Source organism: Helianthus annuus, chromosome 1 (assembly GCF_002127325.2).
Source record: "Helianthus annuus cultivar XRQ/B chromosome 1, HanXRQr2.0-SUNRISE, whole genome shotgun sequence".
NCBI lineage: Eukaryota > Viridiplantae > Streptophyta > Magnoliopsida > Asterales > Asteraceae > Helianthus > Helianthus annuus.
Genome location: NC_035433.2, coordinates 135,544,109 through 135,563,520, shown reverse-complemented (window position 1 = coordinate 135,563,520; position 19,412 = coordinate 135,544,109). Strand labels below are relative to the sequence as shown.

General features: G+C 36.6%; 3 protein-coding genes across 5 annotated transcripts in view; 1 reads left to right on the top strand and 2 right to left on the bottom strand.

The window, feature by feature from the left end:
• LOC110879777 overlaps positions 1–16,150 on the bottom strand; it is a 54,627-nt gene extending 38,477 nt beyond the window's left edge. Inside the window, exon 1 of the mRNA XM_035975154.1 lies at positions 16,059–16,150. The gene's annotated coding sequence lies outside the window, so the exon portion shown is untranslated. The remainder of the gene's footprint in view (positions 1–16,058) is intronic.
• LOC110879718 lies at positions 1,879–6,582 on the top strand. 3 transcript variants are annotated; one of them, XM_022128247.2, is made up of 3 exons: positions 1,930–2,780; positions 5,279–5,692; positions 5,964–6,582. In XM_022128247.2, exons 1-3 carry the CDS (start codon positions 2,312–2,314, stop codon positions 6,044–6,046), a joined length of 966 nt encoding a protein of 321 aa, XP_021983939.2. In that variant the 5' UTR covers positions 1,930–2,311; the 3' UTR covers positions 6,047–6,582. The 3 variants fall into 3 exon arrangements, with proteins under 3 accessions (XP_021983947.2, XP_021983930.2, XP_021983939.2); XM_022128255.2 differs by lacking the exon at positions 5,279–5,692 and having other exon boundaries at positions 1,879–2,128; positions 5,964–6,504; XM_022128238.2 differs by having other exon boundaries at positions 1,929–2,780; positions 5,279–6,504.
• On the bottom strand, positions 13,204–14,094 carry LOC110940052. Its single transcript, XM_022181613.2, has 2 exons — positions 13,814–14,094; positions 13,204–13,742 (listed from the first exon to the last, which is right to left on the bottom strand). The coding sequence occupies exons 1-2, from the start codon at positions 13,891–13,893 to the stop codon at positions 13,304–13,306; spliced, it is 519 nt and encodes a 172-aa protein (XP_022037305.1). The 5' UTR covers positions 13,894–14,094; the 3' UTR covers positions 13,204–13,303.
• Positions 16,151–19,412: the final 3,262 nt, after the last annotated feature.

Sequence of the window (19,412 nt, the reverse complement as noted above, 5' to 3'; positions counted from 1 at the left end):
CTCCAACAAGCTTCCAAGACCAGATTCTTGAGAGAAAAGTTCACCAAAATGCTCCAACTCCCCTCCAAATGAGCTAGAAACTCGTATTTAAGCTGCTGGGAGGATGGCACGACCATGCAACCTTTTGGCATGGTCGTGCTTGGTAAGTGTCAGAGCCACTTTCTCGTATGTTGACCAAGTTTACTGCCATTTTGGGAAAAATCGCGCTTAAAAGTTTCCGAGGTCGCACGACCGTGCCGGCGTGGTCGTGCGTGCCGATAGTGCTCGATAACGACTGAACTGATCTCGAAAACGAACTAATCTGCTGATGATTTTGACCTGGCACGGTCGTGCCAGTGGTTGGCACGGTCGTGCGTGAGCTGCATTTCGACGGGCCGGGAAGTTGGTGAAGATTTCCGCTCTGAGGTTAGATCGTAAGCACGGAGGAAGGGACGTCGAATTCTGGACAGAAATTTCAGGATGAAAGCGGAGGTGGCGGCGGCGGCGGCGGCGGCGGTGGTGGTGGCGGTGGTGGTGGCGGTGGCGGTGGCGGTGGCGGTGGCGGTGGTGAAGATGAAGTGGGTGGTAGGTCCCACATAAAATTTTAACTCATGACTGAGGCATTGGAAGAGTCTGTTGAGGGGCATTGGAAGAGTCTGCTGAGGCATTGGATGAGTCTGTTGAGGGGCATTGGAGGAGTCTACCTAATCATTGAGACACGTGTCACTTCCACATTGAAAGAGGCATCCCGCACATTTGAATCCGTGATGCCCTGCTCCAAGGAGGCATCAAATGGCTAATTTGGTGGTCAAAGTTTATTCTTAGCTAATTTGGTAATTTTCCCATTATTAAACCATTAGGACCAAGTCTGCAATATTTACAAACCACATGAACCAATCAAGCGTTTAACTCTAAAAGAAAAGAATATATTAAATTAATAAAAAAACAACAATTAAGTTAGGTATATTTAATACAAAGGAAAATTGGTTTTTAATAAACCAACCTTTGTCCCGTTGGTAAATAATAATCTTACCTACGTAATTGGTATACAATAATCCTACCTATCAACATGTTGGTACTCAATAAACTTCTGTTAGTTTTTTTTAACCGAAGTTAGTTTTTAAGTTTTATTTATTACACAAACAGTCCCTGTAGTTGTAATTTACTAGTTTTAACTATTTTAAACCTAGTAAATTACAGTCCCTTGAGGTTTTTTTTTTGTTTTATAAAATAGTTAAAACTAATAAATTACAACTACAGGGACTTTTTGTATAATAAATAAAACTTAAAAATTAACTTCAGTTAAAAACAATTAACGGAAGTTCTTTGAGTACCAACATGTTGATAGGTAGGATTATTGTATACCAATTACGTAGGTAAGATTAATATTTACCAACGGGACAAAGGTTGGTTTATTAAAAACCAATTTTCCTAATACAAATATAAGTTAATAAAAATAATTTGATGACTTTAATTGTAAAAATAACTAAATTTATAAATGTAAAAAATTATATTGGTGAGTGAGTCAACACGAAAGATATAAATTACTTTAGAAAATGAGTGTTTTTAGTATATTTGTAAAAATATGATGTCACAGCTAAGCTAACAGGATGCATAAATAAATACGTGTATTTAGCATATTGCATTGGGGATAGTCTAAATGTATCTTTAACAAACGTGAAGATCTAAAAATGGAAAGGCATGGTTGCCAAGTTATGACAACTGACAAACAAGTTGAACTTAATAGAAAATCAAGAGCAACATTTATTATTTAATGTTACTTTTATCCTTTCCTTTGGGTTGGGGATTTTTTTTTTCATGATTTAGTTGAAAACGTAATCGATAAGCAAATGTATAAAAGAATAAAGTAGAAGTATCTGTTTTCAAGGTTTTGCAACAAGAATATCACATATGTGCTTATAAATAACATACGAGTAAACCATTCTATCTGATAGGGAAATTAAATAACTATGGTGACAGTAATTGAACACGATCACCCATTGAAACTCATTGATTTGCAGGTGAATGATGAAGATGTAGAAGAAGCTGAAGCTGATGAGGAGGAGGAGAAGGATGTGGTTATACAAAAAGATTTTGTATGTCCATGTAAATGTAAGCGGTGCGACCAACCAATCCACGAGTACTATAGGTACTACTATAAATGTGTAGATGATTCATGTGATTACTTTGCTCATAAATTTTGTATAGAGATCCCAACACACATAACACCAACAATCATTAAACACTTATCACTACCATATTCTCTTAAACTCCAACCAATATGGTGGAATTGGCCTTGTGAATATTGTCACACCCGTCACCCTCATGAAGTATGTTACGCAGATATGCATCATATTTCAAAGTCTGTGTAAGCTCTGTCACGGAAGTGGACAAGAAGGGGATACATCACCCTAGCCACCCACACCCACTAATGCCTCTCATGTTGTTGAAACCCATTTTATGTGAGTGTAAAGCTTGTAGTAGGGAACATAAAGGATTATTCTTTATGTGTACCACATGTCCTGACTTCGCCATACACAGTGATTGTGCTTTCCTACCAAAACGTTCTTTAATTCAACAAACTACGGGTGACATTTTCCACCATACACATCCCCTCACCCTTTCGTTTTCCTTCCCAGAAGCCGAACAAAGAGCTAAATACAATCCTAAATGTAGAGTATGCAATCACAATTTTTATGATGAGAGAATTTGGATTTACAAATGTGAGAAGTGCATCTACTATGTCCATGCATATTGTGCAACGTCAAGAGAAGAGCCATTCATGCACATCTTGCTTACAAGTAAGTAGATATTTCTGTATATGATTTCTTCCATTTAATTTAGTTAGAGTAAACTGCCATTTTGGTCCCTAAGGTTTGGTCACATTTGCCACTTTAGCCCAAAACTCAAAACTTTTGCATCTGGGTCTCTGTGGTTTTAGTTTCATTGCCATTTTAGTCCAAAAGTGAAACGATGTCATATTTATCTTATAAAATTCTGCTATTTTGTCCTCTTCCTCAAGGGCAAAAGGTTTAAGTTTTGGACTAAAGTGGCAAAACTGACCAAACCTTAGGGACCAAAATGGCAGTTTACTCATTTAGTTATTATATAACCCTACAAAAAGTAACTAAAGACACAATGGTTTGGATCACACCCCTACAAAGACATAGTGATTTGGATCACACCCCTTTAAAAAGTCACAACCCTTCAAACTACTTTTATATATATACCACACTATTACAAAAAGTCACAACCCTTCGTATATTTACAAAAAGTCACAACCCATCACATCCCTTCAAAAAATCAGAATCTTTCAAACTACTTTTTTTGTACACCACACCCTTACAAAAAGTCACAACCCTTTAAACTACCTTTAAATATTTCATACCCCTTACCAACTTGAGGTTTGTACCCCATTCATTTAAAAGTCACATTGGTTAGAAATTCTATGAATAAGTTTCTACCTCTTCGTTTGAAAGTCGCGTCGATTAGAAATTATACATATATAAGTTTGTATCTCTTCATTTAAAAATTCAAAATTCTGTGTTTTATTTGAATACATAGATTTGTTCAACAAAATCTAATTTGGTGAATATTTAGATTTAAAGTCATATTATGATTACAATTAGCAACACAATATAACCAATGTAAATAACATTTGTGTTAAGTTCACACAAAATATAACCAACGTAAATCACATTATATATAGGGATATTGAATTTTAATAATCTTAAGTTTCACCTGTTGACCGATAATAATCCTAACTTTAAAAAATTACCTCCAGTAATCCCAACTTGTAAAAGTTTGGCCGCCATTGATCCTTTTCTAATATAGGTGCACTTAAATCAATTAAGGTGTCTCTAGGTGTAATTGAATCTATTGAGGAGACCAAATTCTTATATGTTTGAAAAGGATCAATGACGGCCAAACTTTTACAAGTTGGGATTATTGAAGGGAATTTTAAAGTTTGGATTATTATCGGCCAATAGGTGAAACTTAGGATTATTAAAATCCAATAACCCTTATATATTACATATCTTCCTGCTCCAGAACATATGTTTTATTTGAATATTTATATTTAAAGTCACATTATATATGGTAACAACTAAAGCCCCTTCAGTTTATTCACACACCCTATGAGTAGTATCGCATCGATTCATGTCGTAACCCTGTTATTTCAAACCATCGCAACTACTCACCAAAGGGGTATTATAATTACCAACTTTCAAACCCACCACTTCAAAACTAATCACTCCACCGCTTCAAAAATAAAATACCCTGTTAAATATTAAAGCTTCAAAAATAAAACACCCCATTAAATATTATTAAATAATTAAGTACATTAAAACGGTTATGCATTCTATATAATCACGTTTTGTGTAATAATTATTAAATTGAATAAATATCTCAAAACCCAAACGGTGTGCTTAATAATTAATCGTCGCAAAAATCGGGTTCGGGTGTTCTACCATCATTTCATGGATTTGCTTTTTTTCTCTTCAATTTTATTTTGCAAAATCCAATATGCCATTAAAAACTTATATATACTTTGATTTTAGGATTTATTTTATTTTGTGTTTGTTTTTCTTTCTTTTTTATTTAATATTTTAAACTTAACTATAGAAATGTGTAATATTTAAACTTAATTATTGAAATACTAACTTTAATATTTTAAACTTAATTTTAAAATATTTATGACGTGTTTAATTTTTTAGCATTTTGATATGACTTTATTTCGCCAGGTAAAATACCAGTACATAAGTTAAACGAAAACGAACCTTACAAATTTTTTGCATCCCCAGCATGCGTGACTCGATTTTAGAATTTGGTTTGGGAAGATTTTGGACTTAAATTTGTCTAAAATCAAACCAAAACCAAAATTTCAGTTTAATTAGGTTTAGGAAACCGGTTGGTTTTAGGTTTTGGATACGAGTTGGATTTTCATTTTACATTTAAACTTGAATTGTGTTTAAGCTTGAAATATTTGGGATCCTGAAAAAATTGGCTACATATAATCGGTTTAGTCTTTCAGCCTACCAAACCGGGGTCAGAAAATGTTCGCTTCAAATTTATTCCTGCAGAATTGGGTCATTTTCCAAAACACTTTATATTCTTTGAAAGTATAATGCTTTAGTGTGGTGTTATGGGCCGAGGATCAAGGAAAAATAAAAGAATGTTTTACATAAAGTTAAGAATTTCGGTATCTCATACTATAGTGTACTCAGGAAATCGCTGCAACGCGTGGGTCAACGTCAACTCGTTATTCATGAATAACTAACTATATATTTCAATCTTTCAGGTAGAGGTCCATTGGTTAAGAATTTTGAAGATGCCGACTATCCTCATCTTTTCCATCTACCATTTCCTGATCAAACTTGTAGCATACCCAAACAATTACTTTTCAAAGAAATTGGACCTGAAACTTGTGCAAGTCTACGACATACCAGTCATCATCATGAGCTAATTTTAGTTAATACAAAATGCATAGATGGTGCAGAGACCAATCTATGTCATAATCCAATGAAAAAGATGGAGCTATTTTGCAACGCCTGTGTGAGACCAATCATGGAGATGCCATTTTACAAATGTGCGACCAATGAAGATGAGAGTTGCAACTTTGCTCTTCATGAGTGGTGTACTCGTCTACCATCACGAATAGACAACCACCCAGATCACCCACACCATACTCTTCATCTAATGTCAAATGTCTCGGGTGTGTTTCTCAACATCTTTTATTGCAGCTTTTGTTACTTGCGTTGCAACGGATTTGCTTATGGTTGTTTTGAATGTGGCTACAAAGTTGATGTTACTTGTGGGTTGATACCTAAAAATATCACACATGAATCTCACCCCAAACATCTTCTTTCATTAGTTAGGGGGGTTCATTCGCGGCATAAATGTATTATGTGTCTGGGATATTTTAGTGACTATCCTTATTTAAGTCGGGGAGGATACGACATACATAAATTGATTTTCAATTGCAGCACGTGTGAAGTATATATACATCCGGAGTGTGCTTTGTTGCTGCCGGGGACAATTAGACACCCATATGACAAACACCCCATGAACTTGAGTTACCTCCCAATTGAGAACCATAAGAGTGAATATTTTTGTGAGGTTTGTGAGAACGTACTGAATCCTCATGCTTGTTTCTATCATTGTGACGAGTGTTCTCAGTCGCTGCATTCTGCTTGTGCTCCTGCAATTTGTTGTGAAACAACAACCTATTCCGACAGAAGAAGAAACATCAGTCAACATATAAATCTGAAGTTTGGGAGCATTCATAAGATTGATGGTCACTCACATCCTCTGTTGTTTGCTCAAGGGATCAAGAGTGATGGTCAATGCAGTATATGTTCTAAGGGACTAAGGTACATGATACTTAAGTGTCTCCAGTGTAAGTATGCAATTGATTACGAATGTTGTGAGCGCTTGAACTTGATGAACAACTCATGAAGTTTGTAAATAAAAGGTAGTCGTCTATTTGTTCAATTTGACTTCACTACTAATAAATTCTATGTACGTCCTCCTTTGGTGTGTAAATCTGATACGTCTTGTAATCGTTTTATTATCCATTACTTCTTTTATTTTGATGATTAGGAATGAGCCAAGATCACTTAATAATAACATATATATTTTTCTAATTTGAATCAAATATCTATTAAAAGAAAAAGCAAGTCACATAACACATGATGCAAGTGTACTATGTAAGTGTGTAAACACCACAGTTACATTACACCACAGGTAAAAACCTAGAAACGAATCAGCTTGAAGAACATCATCCATCTCATTCACTAAACATATGAGACGAATGAGTACATATTAGCGAATGAGCAACTCATAGAGAGGGAGGGTTCTTATAGCAAATGTGACTTTTTAGCGAATAAGAAACCCTTAGCGAATGAAGGCTCGTAGTGAATGTGACACTTTAGAGATTGAACACTGTGCTTAGCGACTGAGTAACAGTACGTGTTAGCGAATGAGGATTCTCCTTCACAAATAAGATTGGACATAACCGAATGTACTTCAATCACTAAAATCAACTAGCGATTGAGTCCTAATTGCTAAAACCTGAACATGAATGACTACAATCGCTGAACTCAAGATACGAATGAGCCTTAATCTCTAAGATCAACTTAGCGAATGAGTTCATTCGCTAAGGAGTTTGTAGCGATTGAGACCTGATAATCATTCCGGTGACAATTATCCTTTTTCCAGTCACACACCCGCCGGAAAGTCGCAAAAACACTTAAAACCGGATGGAAATTGACACAGATTGGAATAACCCTAACTAATCATTTCTGACATTATAAAGCATTTTGACCCAGATTGATACCAAAAACCAGCTTGTGATGAACAAAAGCCACGGTTATCACAATTTCATCAAGTTTCCCCAAATTCAAAAAAAAAAAAATCACAAGCTCGGTGATCTAATTCGATTGTTTAGATCAATTAGATCATGTACTGACTCTGATACCACTTGTAGGACCATTATTTTCAGATATAAACGATTAAATTTGATATAATAATCAGTTTTGAGAAAAACCTAACTACAATCGGATATGTAGACGTTAAGGAATCATCACATATTAAGAGTTTACAATTACATCATTGAAGGCCTAGCTAGAGAGATTAAACATGATCTCCTCTCAAACTTACACACTCATTCGCTCTCACTCTTATCCCCATATCAGTGTATTAAACTGAACTGAAGTGGTATATATAAGGCCATTTCCCATTCTTTTAACCATCCTAGCGAACGAGAGACAATCACTAAACATGGGAATATGCGAATGAGCTCATTTGCTAACCACCTGTAAGCGAATGACTCATTCGCTAACCCATTCTAGTGAATGGTCGTCCATTCACGAACATCCCCTAGCGAATGGACCCAGTTCGTTCGTTTAAGACGTTTATTCCGCACACGAGTCATCCTAGTCTATTCGAATAGCAACGGACACACTAAAAGGCACTCAACCACTAGTAACTATGCTAATTTCTAATGTCACATGTTGCTACAACAAGATTAGGAGAGAGATCTAACGTCCCAAGGTGCCAGGCTCTCGTCACTTTCTTCACTTGGTCCTATTATGATGAAAGAACTCGTTACAAGGGGTCAAAGACTTGGATCTCTAACCCACCCTCCGACGCTCAACATAAGTACTTTATCCAATGTAATTTATTTTAATATTTTGAAAGATTATTCCCAATTTGAATTATTTGTTGTCTTTGTTGTTAGTATGTCATTGGTGGGTTTGATGATCCACACAAAATGGTTGATAAATTGACCCGTGAATAGTGAGTTTGAAGTTTAAAACTTTGGTTCGATCATTGATACAGTTTTTGTCTCAATACATTTGTCTTTCTTTTTTGAAGGGCGATTCCAAAATGGAAAAAGAAAATAAAAATGGAAAATTACTTTTTTACCCCTTATTTAACAGTCAAAGTTAATGACCGTTAACTTTTTAACTGACATGTTTCCAGAATGCAAGAAAATGAAATGGTACAAATTTGAAATTTAGCCTGAACGGAAATAACTGGACAAACCACATACGAAAATGACAGTTAACTCTTATTTTTATGTTTGACTTCATTTTCTTTACATGGAAAATGTTCTAATTATTGTTGAGTGATGCAATCGATGTAATGAAAATGACATGTTTTGTGAAATGATGTTCATCTATTTATGTTGGAGAAGAGGAACACAAGGTGAAGCGGCTTGTCAAGTCTCCAAACTCCTTTTTCATGGTATTATTGGTATTTTTTTCATTTATCACACTTGTTCAATATTTTTTATATTACATGTTATACTTCTAAGTTCTAATCACATTCAGTTATATTATTACTGGATGTTAAGTTCCAAGGTTGTTTCAATATGTAAATATATGTGTTTAATTATTATTTATTTTCACTCATGCTTGTGTTAACAGAACAAATGTGTGTAGCCACTCTCAAACAGTGGCGGTATGCTGAAAATGTCAAACCGTGTTAATGCAAGATTCACGAAGGATGCTCTTTAGGGAGGAAGGGCGATTAATCGAGGAACCTGTATGGTTTCTGGTGGAAGAGGAAGGTAGCAGTCGAATCTGGCAGTTTACGAGAGAGCTTGTGGGATTGTGGCTTTTAAATTGGGCTTGCTTCTGATGGGCCAAAGTGTTTGTGGGCTGCAATGAATGTAATTTCCCAGATTTGCAAGTCATGTTTGGATAATGAGATCAATGAGGGCCACACTGCTTGCATTCAATGTTTATGTTGTTATGCATTATTCACATGTATTATATGATTAATAGAGAGCTTGACAAAGGTTGGTGTGGGAGAAAAGGAGCCTGCTATACCCCCATTAATATCATAGGTGATAGATGTCTCATACTTTTGTGTGATGAAAAGTGTAAGCTATTAGCATCAACAAAACCAAATTGTCTTCGAATTTTAAAGGACAACAATTAACATACATCAAAGGACTAAGGATAAATGCTGGTCCTTTCCATTGTGAAAACACGGGCATTAATATAACTTTAAAGAGACAACCTAAATGAATAATATAGCAACTTTTTAAACATCGTGTAATGGCAGCTGACATTACGCAATCCCGCCCAACAGGGTCGTTCCAACTTTTTTGCAGCCCCTAAGCAAACTACGAAGTAAGGACCCTTTTGCAAAATTTGTTCGGTCGGGTTCGTTTTGGGTCGGGTTGGATCAGACCGCGTAATAAAATGATTAAACCACTAAATTTAAAAATATAATCAGTTTAGTCTTTTGGTTCGGTTTTTCAATTAAATCAGTTTTGTACACGTTCAATCCAAGCTAGAAAACTGTTAAGAAAAAAAATATTGTTCAAGAGTTGCATTCATAACCATTGAACTTTTACTTGGAACTAGAACTAGAATGTTTTTGACCATGTTTATTTTTCTTGGAACCAAAATTTTTCCATCCATATAATGGATGTTTTAACCATTGCAACATTGATGGCTTTGATTACTCCATTCTCATTTCAATATATTGAACCAAAACAAATTACAATAATGCATTAGTGGCTTTTGCTATTTCATTATTTCGTGAGTTTTAAATACGAAATGAGATTTGAAACTATGCTTTTTTTCCCTAAACAATATTTATTTTGGACTTCTTTGATACAAACTGGTTTAGTTTTACATTTAACTTATTTATTTGGACAAAATAAATATACTACACATAAAAACTTTCTAAAAATTTAGAGTCCTTTATATTTTGGTGGCCCTAGGCCGTGGCTAGGCTGGAAAGCCCATTGGGCCGGCCCTGCTAAGAAAAATAAGCTATCTAGATAAGATGCATTTGGAAGCTCATGGATATCTTTCGTGAAGGGGTTAAAGAAGAATATTTCTCCAGGTCCATTTAGCTTATTCAAAAGCAACCAACCGTACCTGGAACAGTATATTCGTCTTAGACTAATCTTGCATATTATGTGTAAGTTCGGGTTAAAAGTGACCGACTTACAAAGTTCGGGTAAAAAGTGAACGGGTTATAAACTTGGGGTTTTTCTGAGATAGTTTTTTTAATCATAGTTTGAGTCAAATAGGTTTACTTGTTGAACAAGTTATTAGGCTTATAAATAGAAGGATTTATTTGTAACCCTAGTCGTACCAATTATCAATAAACGAGTTTTAATTCAATACGTTCTTTGGTATCCAATTCTAACAAATTGGTATCAGAGCTCTAAGGGGTTTGATCGAGACTGTGTTTGAGTCCGGCAAGAAGAGATCAATCAGCGAAGGTCAGCGATTGAAGTATCTTGCGACAGGTTCAGACGATCACAGAAGGCGGCGGCAGACCGCGCAAGTCTGTGAAGAAATCGATAAGGTCAGAATCAGTTTCGTTAGATTGGTTCGTTTTTCAGGAGTAGAAGGATCATCTTCTTTTGAGCAGCAAATTAAGCAAATTAATAAAAGGCGATAAAAGTTTTTTTTTTTTTTTGAAGAGATTGGAATAATAACCAATACTATTGAAGAAGGAAGATAAGAACCTGCAATCAATTTTCTTTGAAGAAAGTTGTACGTTGACTTTTGGGTTATCTAAAATTCAAAGTGGTGGTTGTTTTTTTAAGCAATCAGGAAGAGACAAGAATTAGTTGAAGGCAGTTGTTTTTTTTTTTTTTTTGTTTACTTCCTACTTGAACCAATCGAAAAAAAAAACAACATAATAAGCAAACACCGTTTATACAAAAAAAAAGGAAAGAATAAGAGTTTTTTTTTTAGAAAATTGATTCAAGTTCGAGTACTCCGTTAACATACAGTAGAAGAAACCGAAGGATGGGTGATAACGCGAACCAGGTACCTCCATCGAAGGAACCGATGCCTAGCCTTCCATGTCCAATGCTTACGGATACAAACTACACCGTTTGGGCTATGAAGATGAAGGTAATCTTCAAGGTTTACAAGGTATGGGATGTGATTGACCCAGGAATGACCATCGATACTCACAAAGATTCTATAGCAATCGCTTTGCTATTCCAAGGGTTACCCGAAAAGCTAGTGTTGCAGATTGGGAACAATAATTCAGCAAAAGAGATGTGGGAAGCGGTGAAATCTCGCAATCAAGGTGCTGAACATGTGAAAGAAGCAAGACTTCAAACCTTAATGTCAGAATTTGAGGGTTTGAAGATGAAGGAACCAAGTACGATCGCTGAGTTCGCAGGAAAGATTTCAGGGATTGCTTCTAGATCTGCTTCTCTTGGAACAGTGATTAAAGAAGAGAAACTGGTTAAAAGGTTTCTACATGGTTTGCCGAAAAGGTTTATTTACATGGTTGCCTCTCTTGAGCAATCCATTGACCTTAAGACAGTTGGATTTGATGATGTCGTAGGTCGTCTTATAGCCTATGAGGAACGCGTTAACCTTGAAGATAAGGAGCAACTGGTTAGAAGTGATCAGTTACTGTTGACTTATGAGGAGTGGGAAGCTAGAAAAAAGGAAGGGTACTATCGAGGCAAAGGAACGGCCGAGTCTAGTCAAAGAGGCCGCGGTCACGGTCGAGGAAAAATCAGGGGTCAAGATAAAGACAAGGAACCAGATCAAAAACCAAAGAAGGACCGTTCTAAGATAAGGTGTTCTCAATGTGATGAATTAGGACATTTTTCTTCAGATTGTCCTACACGTAAAAAGGACGAGGACGAGGAAAACAATCTTATTCAAAGGGTTGAACCGGTTCTTTACTTGCAAACACACGTTGAAGAGGCTAATGATGTGTTTCTAGATGAGGAAAGGATTATTCCAAGGATGTATGCTTCGAGCCCAAGTGAACTCAATACATGGTTTCTTGACAACGGAGCGAGTAACCACATGACGGGTAAAAAAGAGTGGTTCACTAATCTCGATCACAACATCAAGGGAAAAGTGAAGTTTGGAGACGGGTCATGCGTAGAGATTAAAGGACAAGGGATGGTCATCTTGGAAGGAAAATCTGGGGAACAAAGGGTATTGCGTGATGTTTACTATATTCCAACACTTGAAAGTAATATAATAAGCATTGGTCAGTTAGATGAGAGAGGGTACAAGATCGCAATCCAATATGGTATACTTTGGATGTTTGAGCAAGACGGAACTTTGCTAATGAAGGTACCTCGTTGACCTAATCGCATTTACAAGATTAATCTTGAGGTTGTATCTCCAGTTTGCATACAAACTAAAGATGACAAGGCTGAAAATAGCGACCAACCAGTCTCTATTGTGACGGAAGTTAGCGACCAAACAGATCAGTCAACAACAGGAATTAGCGACCAATCTGGGCAGTCAGCGACACAGCAGACATATAGCGACCAGACTGACCAGTTAGCGACAGAAACTGACCAGTCAGCGACAGAATCTGATCAGCCAGTGACAGCTTCTCGCGACGAGTCTGCGACAGATCAGTTTTTCAGCACTTCAATACTTAAATGGATGCTCGGTTTATCAAATGAAGAGACAAGTTTGAAAGTCGAGAACTTATTGCAAGAGCAAGTTAAAGTGGAACGTATTAGCGGGGATTTGCAACTGACTGACATCCTCACAAAAGTAGTCGTGCCACGACTGAAGATTATCAAGATGAGATATCTTCCCGGTATTGCAAGATTAGGGGGGTGATTGTTAGACTAATCTTGCATATTATGTGTAAGTTCGGATTAAAAGTGACCGACTTACAAAGTTCGGGTAAAAAGTGAACGGGTTATAAACTTGGGGTTTTTTTTAGATAGTTTTTTTTAATCCTAGTTTGAGTCAAATAGGTTTACTTGTTGAACAAGTTATTAGGCTTATAAATAGAAGGATTTATTTGTAACCCTAATCGTACCAATTATCAATAAACGAGTTTTGATTCAATACGTTCTTTGGTATCCAATTCTAACAATTCGCAAATCACCAATCAATTTTTGATGCGTTTTTATAAAGTACTTGTCACCAAACATAGGATCTGTAAAAGTGATAATGCCTCGATGTTTGTCGTACACCAACAACCATGGTGATTTCAATGAATATATATGCGATCTCCTTAGTGATGTTTCTTCACTCCATCGAATTATAGGTGCAGCTAATTGAAAATGTTTGCGTGTGAAACGGAAGTTAAGGTATTCCACACAACCACAAAACTCCATAAGAATCGTTCTCAAAACATCAGGCGGAATATTGAGAATGTGTGTCTCTTCATTCCTCGTGTCATTGATATCAACCTTGTCATCCCTAACTGGTATTTCCATGATCTCATCTGCCGGTTTAAAATCAGTTCCACACTCGATTTCTCCCTGATCACCATGTAACCTACACATAAGATTATTTTGAATAATTTTTTTTTCTCATGTAAAAATAAAACATGTAAAATAAATACATACCATCCATGGAAACACCCTCGTATACATCTACCGAACAACTCAGGGATTTGACACCGATAAAGAGACAACGAATCGTGCATTGTATAGAAAATCTGGTATTTGGTATCGTCTTCTTCAGCTTCGAGGTTTTAAGCAACCAACCATGGATATTTTACAGACAGGGTAGACAATTGATCACATACTAAGCCACAAGAAAGGTGTTTCTGCTCCATCTGTGATGTTAATAATAAGTTAATAACATTTCAAACTTGCTTAATGCGGCAATACTTGCAAGTAAAAGAGATTGACGAATAGATGGTGCAATCACTAGCCTTGAGCTCAATTCATAGGGGTTCCATATTTCAGTTAGAAATGCTCCAATCTTTTGTATAGTATATATAATTGATTTTAGAGTTGGCAACAATTACAAAAGCACACGGTTAACTTATAACAAAAAAATAAAACTTTTTAGCATATCTTCTTCTTCTTTTTCGGTTCTAGAGACGTCACATAATTTCCCGAGACAAGCCCCTCTTGGTGACATTGTTGGAATATTAAACTTAATTTAGTTATTTTATTATGTATTAAGTGTAATTAGGATAGTTAAAGTTATTATTATGTATGTATGAAACGATATAGATGAACGGTTGTGTCGGTTGGTTGAAAATGTTTCACTTTGAGGGTTATTCCCGCCAAAAAACCAAACCTTCACATAACCGTTTTAAGTCTGATGTATAAATACACATTGCCGGCAATCTTTGCCATGTACCAAGAAGATATTCATAATATCATTCCAATTCAGTTTTGTCTATTTCTCTGTACAACACACACACAAACAGGAATATGACAACGATGACGATAACGGCTTCCGCTAACATAGATGATGATGTTTCGGATATGATGATGACAACTTCCGCTAACATAGTGGTATCAGAGCCACGGTGGGAAATCGATGAAGATCGATCGATATTATACGATTCCGGGCACATCCGGATGAAGAACAAAAACAGGGGATATGGAGACGGACAAGAATCCAATCCCGATCGCACGATTTCGCGATCACGAATGTTCGCAAGAATGAAGCGAAATATTCTAATGAAATTAGAAATCGAAATCGAGTTACTGGAACGAGATACGGAAGAAAGACGAGAAGATACAACGGAAATAGAAATGGGAAATTTCAATTCTCACGGTGATGTAAACAAGGAAGATCACGGTAATGAAGGTATGAAACAACAGGAGATGTTTAATGTTCATAAGAACAGAGAAAAGGAACGAGAACCGGAATGGTTGGAAATCGCAGAATTACATGTTCCCGGGAAGAGACGGATGATAAAGAGGAACGAACGACGAAGGAAGGATCTTACGAAGAAGCGATGTTACTATTGTCATGATATGGGACACTTAATTGCCTTCTGCAAATTAAAAGAACATGACAAGGCAACCGGAATTCAACGAACGAGGGCAAAGTACGACGTCACCGGCACAGAACATGGATTATGGGCAGATATATGGAATGAATGTTGTCACCGGATTAATAAGAGTAGAGGAGTTAGCAGAAAGAGAAAGAAGAAGAAGATGCAAACTATGGATGAAGGCCCTATACATGAAGAACAATCTGTGGATGAAGGTCCTGTACATGAAGAACGAACTATGGACGAGGCCAACAAAAGTGTTCTCAAGCACTCTCTAAAACTGAATTAAGTTTAGGGGAGTGTGTTGGAATATTAAACTTAATTTAGTTATTTTATTATGTATTAAGTGTAATTAGGATAGTTAAAGTTATTATTATGTATGTATGAAACGATATAGATGAACGGTTGTGTCGGTTGGTTGAAAATGTTTCACTTGACGGTTATTCCCGCCAAAAAACCAAACCTTCACATAACCGTTTTAAGTCAGATGTATAAATACACATTGCCGGAAATCTTTGCCATGTACCAAGAAGATATTCATAATATCATTCCAATTCAGTTTTGTCTATTTCTCTGTACAACACACACACAAACAGGAATATGACAACGATGACGATAACGGCTTCCGCTAACATAGATGATGATGTTTCGGATATGATGATGATGACTTCCGCTGTCCGGATGTCCAACAGACATAATGCTAGCTAGCAATTTCAGTTTCTACCAAACATATGGACCTACCTACCTTCAATTAATTAGTATAAATCCACTAGTAATCACAATGATTATGAACCAGAGATCATTGTCAGACATGAGTAATTTGAATAATTACTAGCCATAGAAGGACGAACCTGGACGTCAGCGTTTTGCAGTGGTCTGGTTAGGAACCCTAATTGAATGTATTTGGTGGTCGGTGAATCCGATAGACTCACAGCCCCAGCGAGCCAGCATAAAAGTATCGAATGAATCGACGACTACTGGGTGGGTTGTAGATAGTGCTGTTTGTTTTCAGTTTTGTTTGGGGTGTGGGCTGGCTGGTGTTGCTTTGGGGCTAGCATCCGTTTCCTTTTAATGGGCTAGTGTTTCTCTATTTTTTATAAAAATCTATACTTTCGATTAAAAAACGAGAAATCTTATTGACATAAGAAAAGATGATGTTACAGCCATAGAGGTTCAACATTAACAATGATTTTCTTATGTCATTACTGTATCATAAAGCCTAATATATAAAATCACTTTAATTTTCAAACATCTGACCCACATCCAAATTTGAAAGGTCTGCCCATATACAAAAAGGCAAAGCTCTACCATGTTAGTATTATAAACATAATTTATATTAGTATTATTATTATTTGTATTAAACTTATTCGTATTAAATATGTATGCATGTATGAACGGATACAATTGAACGGGTATGTTGGTTAAGTAACGTCATTTAAGATGACGGTTACTCCCGCCAAAAATTAACTACCTTCATAACCGTTCTTGTGTATTGTATATATAGGTTTTACCGGCAACTATCACCGGTTACCAAGACAATTTCCTTTACACAAATTGTCCATCACTTGTTCTTACATTTTCATGTTATATCAATCAAATGTATTCGTATACTTCCGCTACAAATAATTCTGATATGCAAGAAAGTGGTATCAGAGCCAGTTATTCAATCAATGACAATCTAAGGCCAACCTCTTCAATGATGCCATGTGCACACTGTTCAGAAGAAAGACGAGAACAAAGAAGAATGGAACGTCGCTATTACTACTGCAACATGCCTGGTCATCAAATCTCTTCTTGCCAAGAGAAAGAAAAGGATGAAGAGAATCAATTACTACGACATGCGGTTGATGCAGGAACTCAGAAAAACGCTGAGGAAGAGAACAATCATCAGATTGACGGCCGACTGGAATTTATTGTGGAAGGGACCGAGGGAGGATGTTGGTCCGATATATGGTATCTCAGTAAGTCTCTAAAATACCATTTCTCTAGTAACATAGACATGTTTAAACGCATAAAAAATGTCTCATGTCGAAACTGTGACAGGAGAAAATCATTTTTTCTTCATTAGAGGCATTGGTGTGGTAGATGTTGTGTCCGGGTCTGAAAATATACGCATTCAAAATGTATTCTACACAACAGATATAGACAGAAATGTCTTGAGTTTTGATCAGTTAATAACTCAGGGTTATACAGTAAGATTCATGGGAGAGAAATGTAAAATTTATCCCACGTTTAGCATTCCTTTAAACAACAGAAGGAATAGTAATTCAGGAATGACCAGAGAAGAGGAAATAGGAGAACTAGAGAAACAGAATGTGATAAAAACGGGTCATGAACACGAGAAGTATAAAACTGAATTTCTAAACGAATACTTTGAGAAACTGAACATATCTACATGTGAACCGGATTGGAACATTCTAATCCTACAAGCAATGAAGTTCAATGATTTTAGAGATTGTAAGGCCCTGTTAGATATGCTTGAAGACGTTGATTACTTTCTTAAGTACAAACACTATCTTGAAATTACGTTTGAGAGTATGATAGAATGGTTTCTTAGAGAAAAATTAGAAATTCATTCAAGGCCACTGCCTGCTTATGCTTCAAACAATCGGAAAGTAGGATTGTTAGACCTGTATATGGCGGTGAAGAGGGAAGGTGGTCACCGGCGAATTACTGAAAATGGTATGTGGGCGATGATAGCAAAGGATACGAGTTTCGAGTATGAAGATGGTGAATACATGTGTAACACCTCGGAAATTCCTGTCCATCGAAATAAAGACACGTGTCATGAGAGACAGACGTGTCAGGAAAACCGGATCAAATAAAAAGATGTATGGTAGGATTTTTAATAAAAAGGGCGTCATGTTATTTAAAATACCTCTGAACGACCCAAGGGCGACATGTTATTAAATCACCTCTAAGCGACCCGAATTTTATAAATCCCAAGATCCTTAAATCATTTGATAAACATCCTACATGATAACCGGTCGTTTCCAAATAAATAAAGTTCCATCTTTTATGTGAACTCGAGATTTGGCAGGAATGTTACTAGTCTTATAAGAATGAATCAAAATAGTTAATTACCTTGGTCAACTAACATGAGAATCCAAGGACTTATTCTTGATGTTTCCGTCAAATTACAATTGCCATAAGATTCCAAGGTATCAATATTCATGCAAGCATGCAAAACCTGACAATGGTGGACCCTACATTGCAGTAAAAGTCTGATGTTTCGACATTTGAAAGTTGCATGGTCAAGACTTAAAAGTTTTAAAATTTTGTCCTCTGACCACCTCTTACGGACCGCAAGGCCCCAAGCTTACGGTCCGTAAGGAGGGTACCTGGGCGTTTTCAGCAAGGGTCGGTTACGGACCGTAGCCCTTTTAGCTTACGGTCCGCAAGAGGTTCTTACGGACCGCAAGGCCTTAAGCTTACGGTCCGTAAAGTCGCTGGCAGCAGTTTTTGGACAGCTGCCTGTCCAGCCCGTTGCACCGACTTAAAACGATGGTTTCTGAATTCAGGGGCTTGCTAGGCAGTATTTAGCCCTCTAGGGACACCTGGGGTGATCCCCCAACCATTGTAGGCTTGCTTGTCATAATCTTGGACCATTTAAGTTCACTATATAAGGGCATGAGGTGTGACCATTTCCTTTGCTCACTTTGGACTTGGGTTCAAGACTTCTCTGGAGCTTTCCTGGACAGCAACCATTTTTCTTAAGGTCCCAAATCCTTCTTAGGACTCTTGTAAGTACCCTTAACCTCCCTTAATCCACTTTAGCTTAGTTAATTAAGTAAAAGTCAAACCGTCGTAATTAAGGTTTGACTTTGTGGTTAATTAAATTGTGCTCTGTCAAATCACGAATTAAACATACCTTTAAGTAGGTAATTAGGTGGGTAACAAACCCTTAAAAGGGTATTTCCAGATTCCCACTCTAAGCATGTCAAATGTCGAGTCAAAGCTAACTATAAAAAGTCAACAGAATGCTTAAATCCGAATTAACTTATAATTAGCAATGTAGGATGCATGCAACCTGTTTTAACATTAATGTCACTTGGTAAGTAATGTAAGATCATGTTCCAACATGTTCCACTCGACAATTTTCTGCTTAGACCCGGTTTGGAACCGAAAGTCGCATAATTTGACTTTCGCTTTGACTTTCAGTTCTGACCCGTTTTAGTCTAGATTAAGATTGCCTTAGAGCTTCT

Bases quoted from the DNA above. Each gene is read 5' to 3' on its own strand.
- LOC110879718 (XM_022128238.2), top strand. From the start codon at position 2,312: ATGTTACGCAGATATGCATCATATTTCAAAGTCTGTGTAAGCTCTGTC. The intron at 2,781-5,278 runs GTAAGTAGATAT...TCAATCTTTCAG, and splicing joins CATGCACATCTTGCTTACAA to GTAGAGGTCCATTGGTTAAG.
- LOC110940052 (XM_022181613.2), bottom strand. From the start codon at position 13,893: ATGCACGATTCGTTGTCTCTTTATCGGTGTCAAATCCCTGAGTTGTTC. The intron at 13,743-13,813 runs GTATGTATTTAT...TCTTATGTGTAG, and splicing joins CGAGGGTGTTTCCATGGATG to GTTACATGGTGATCAGGGAG.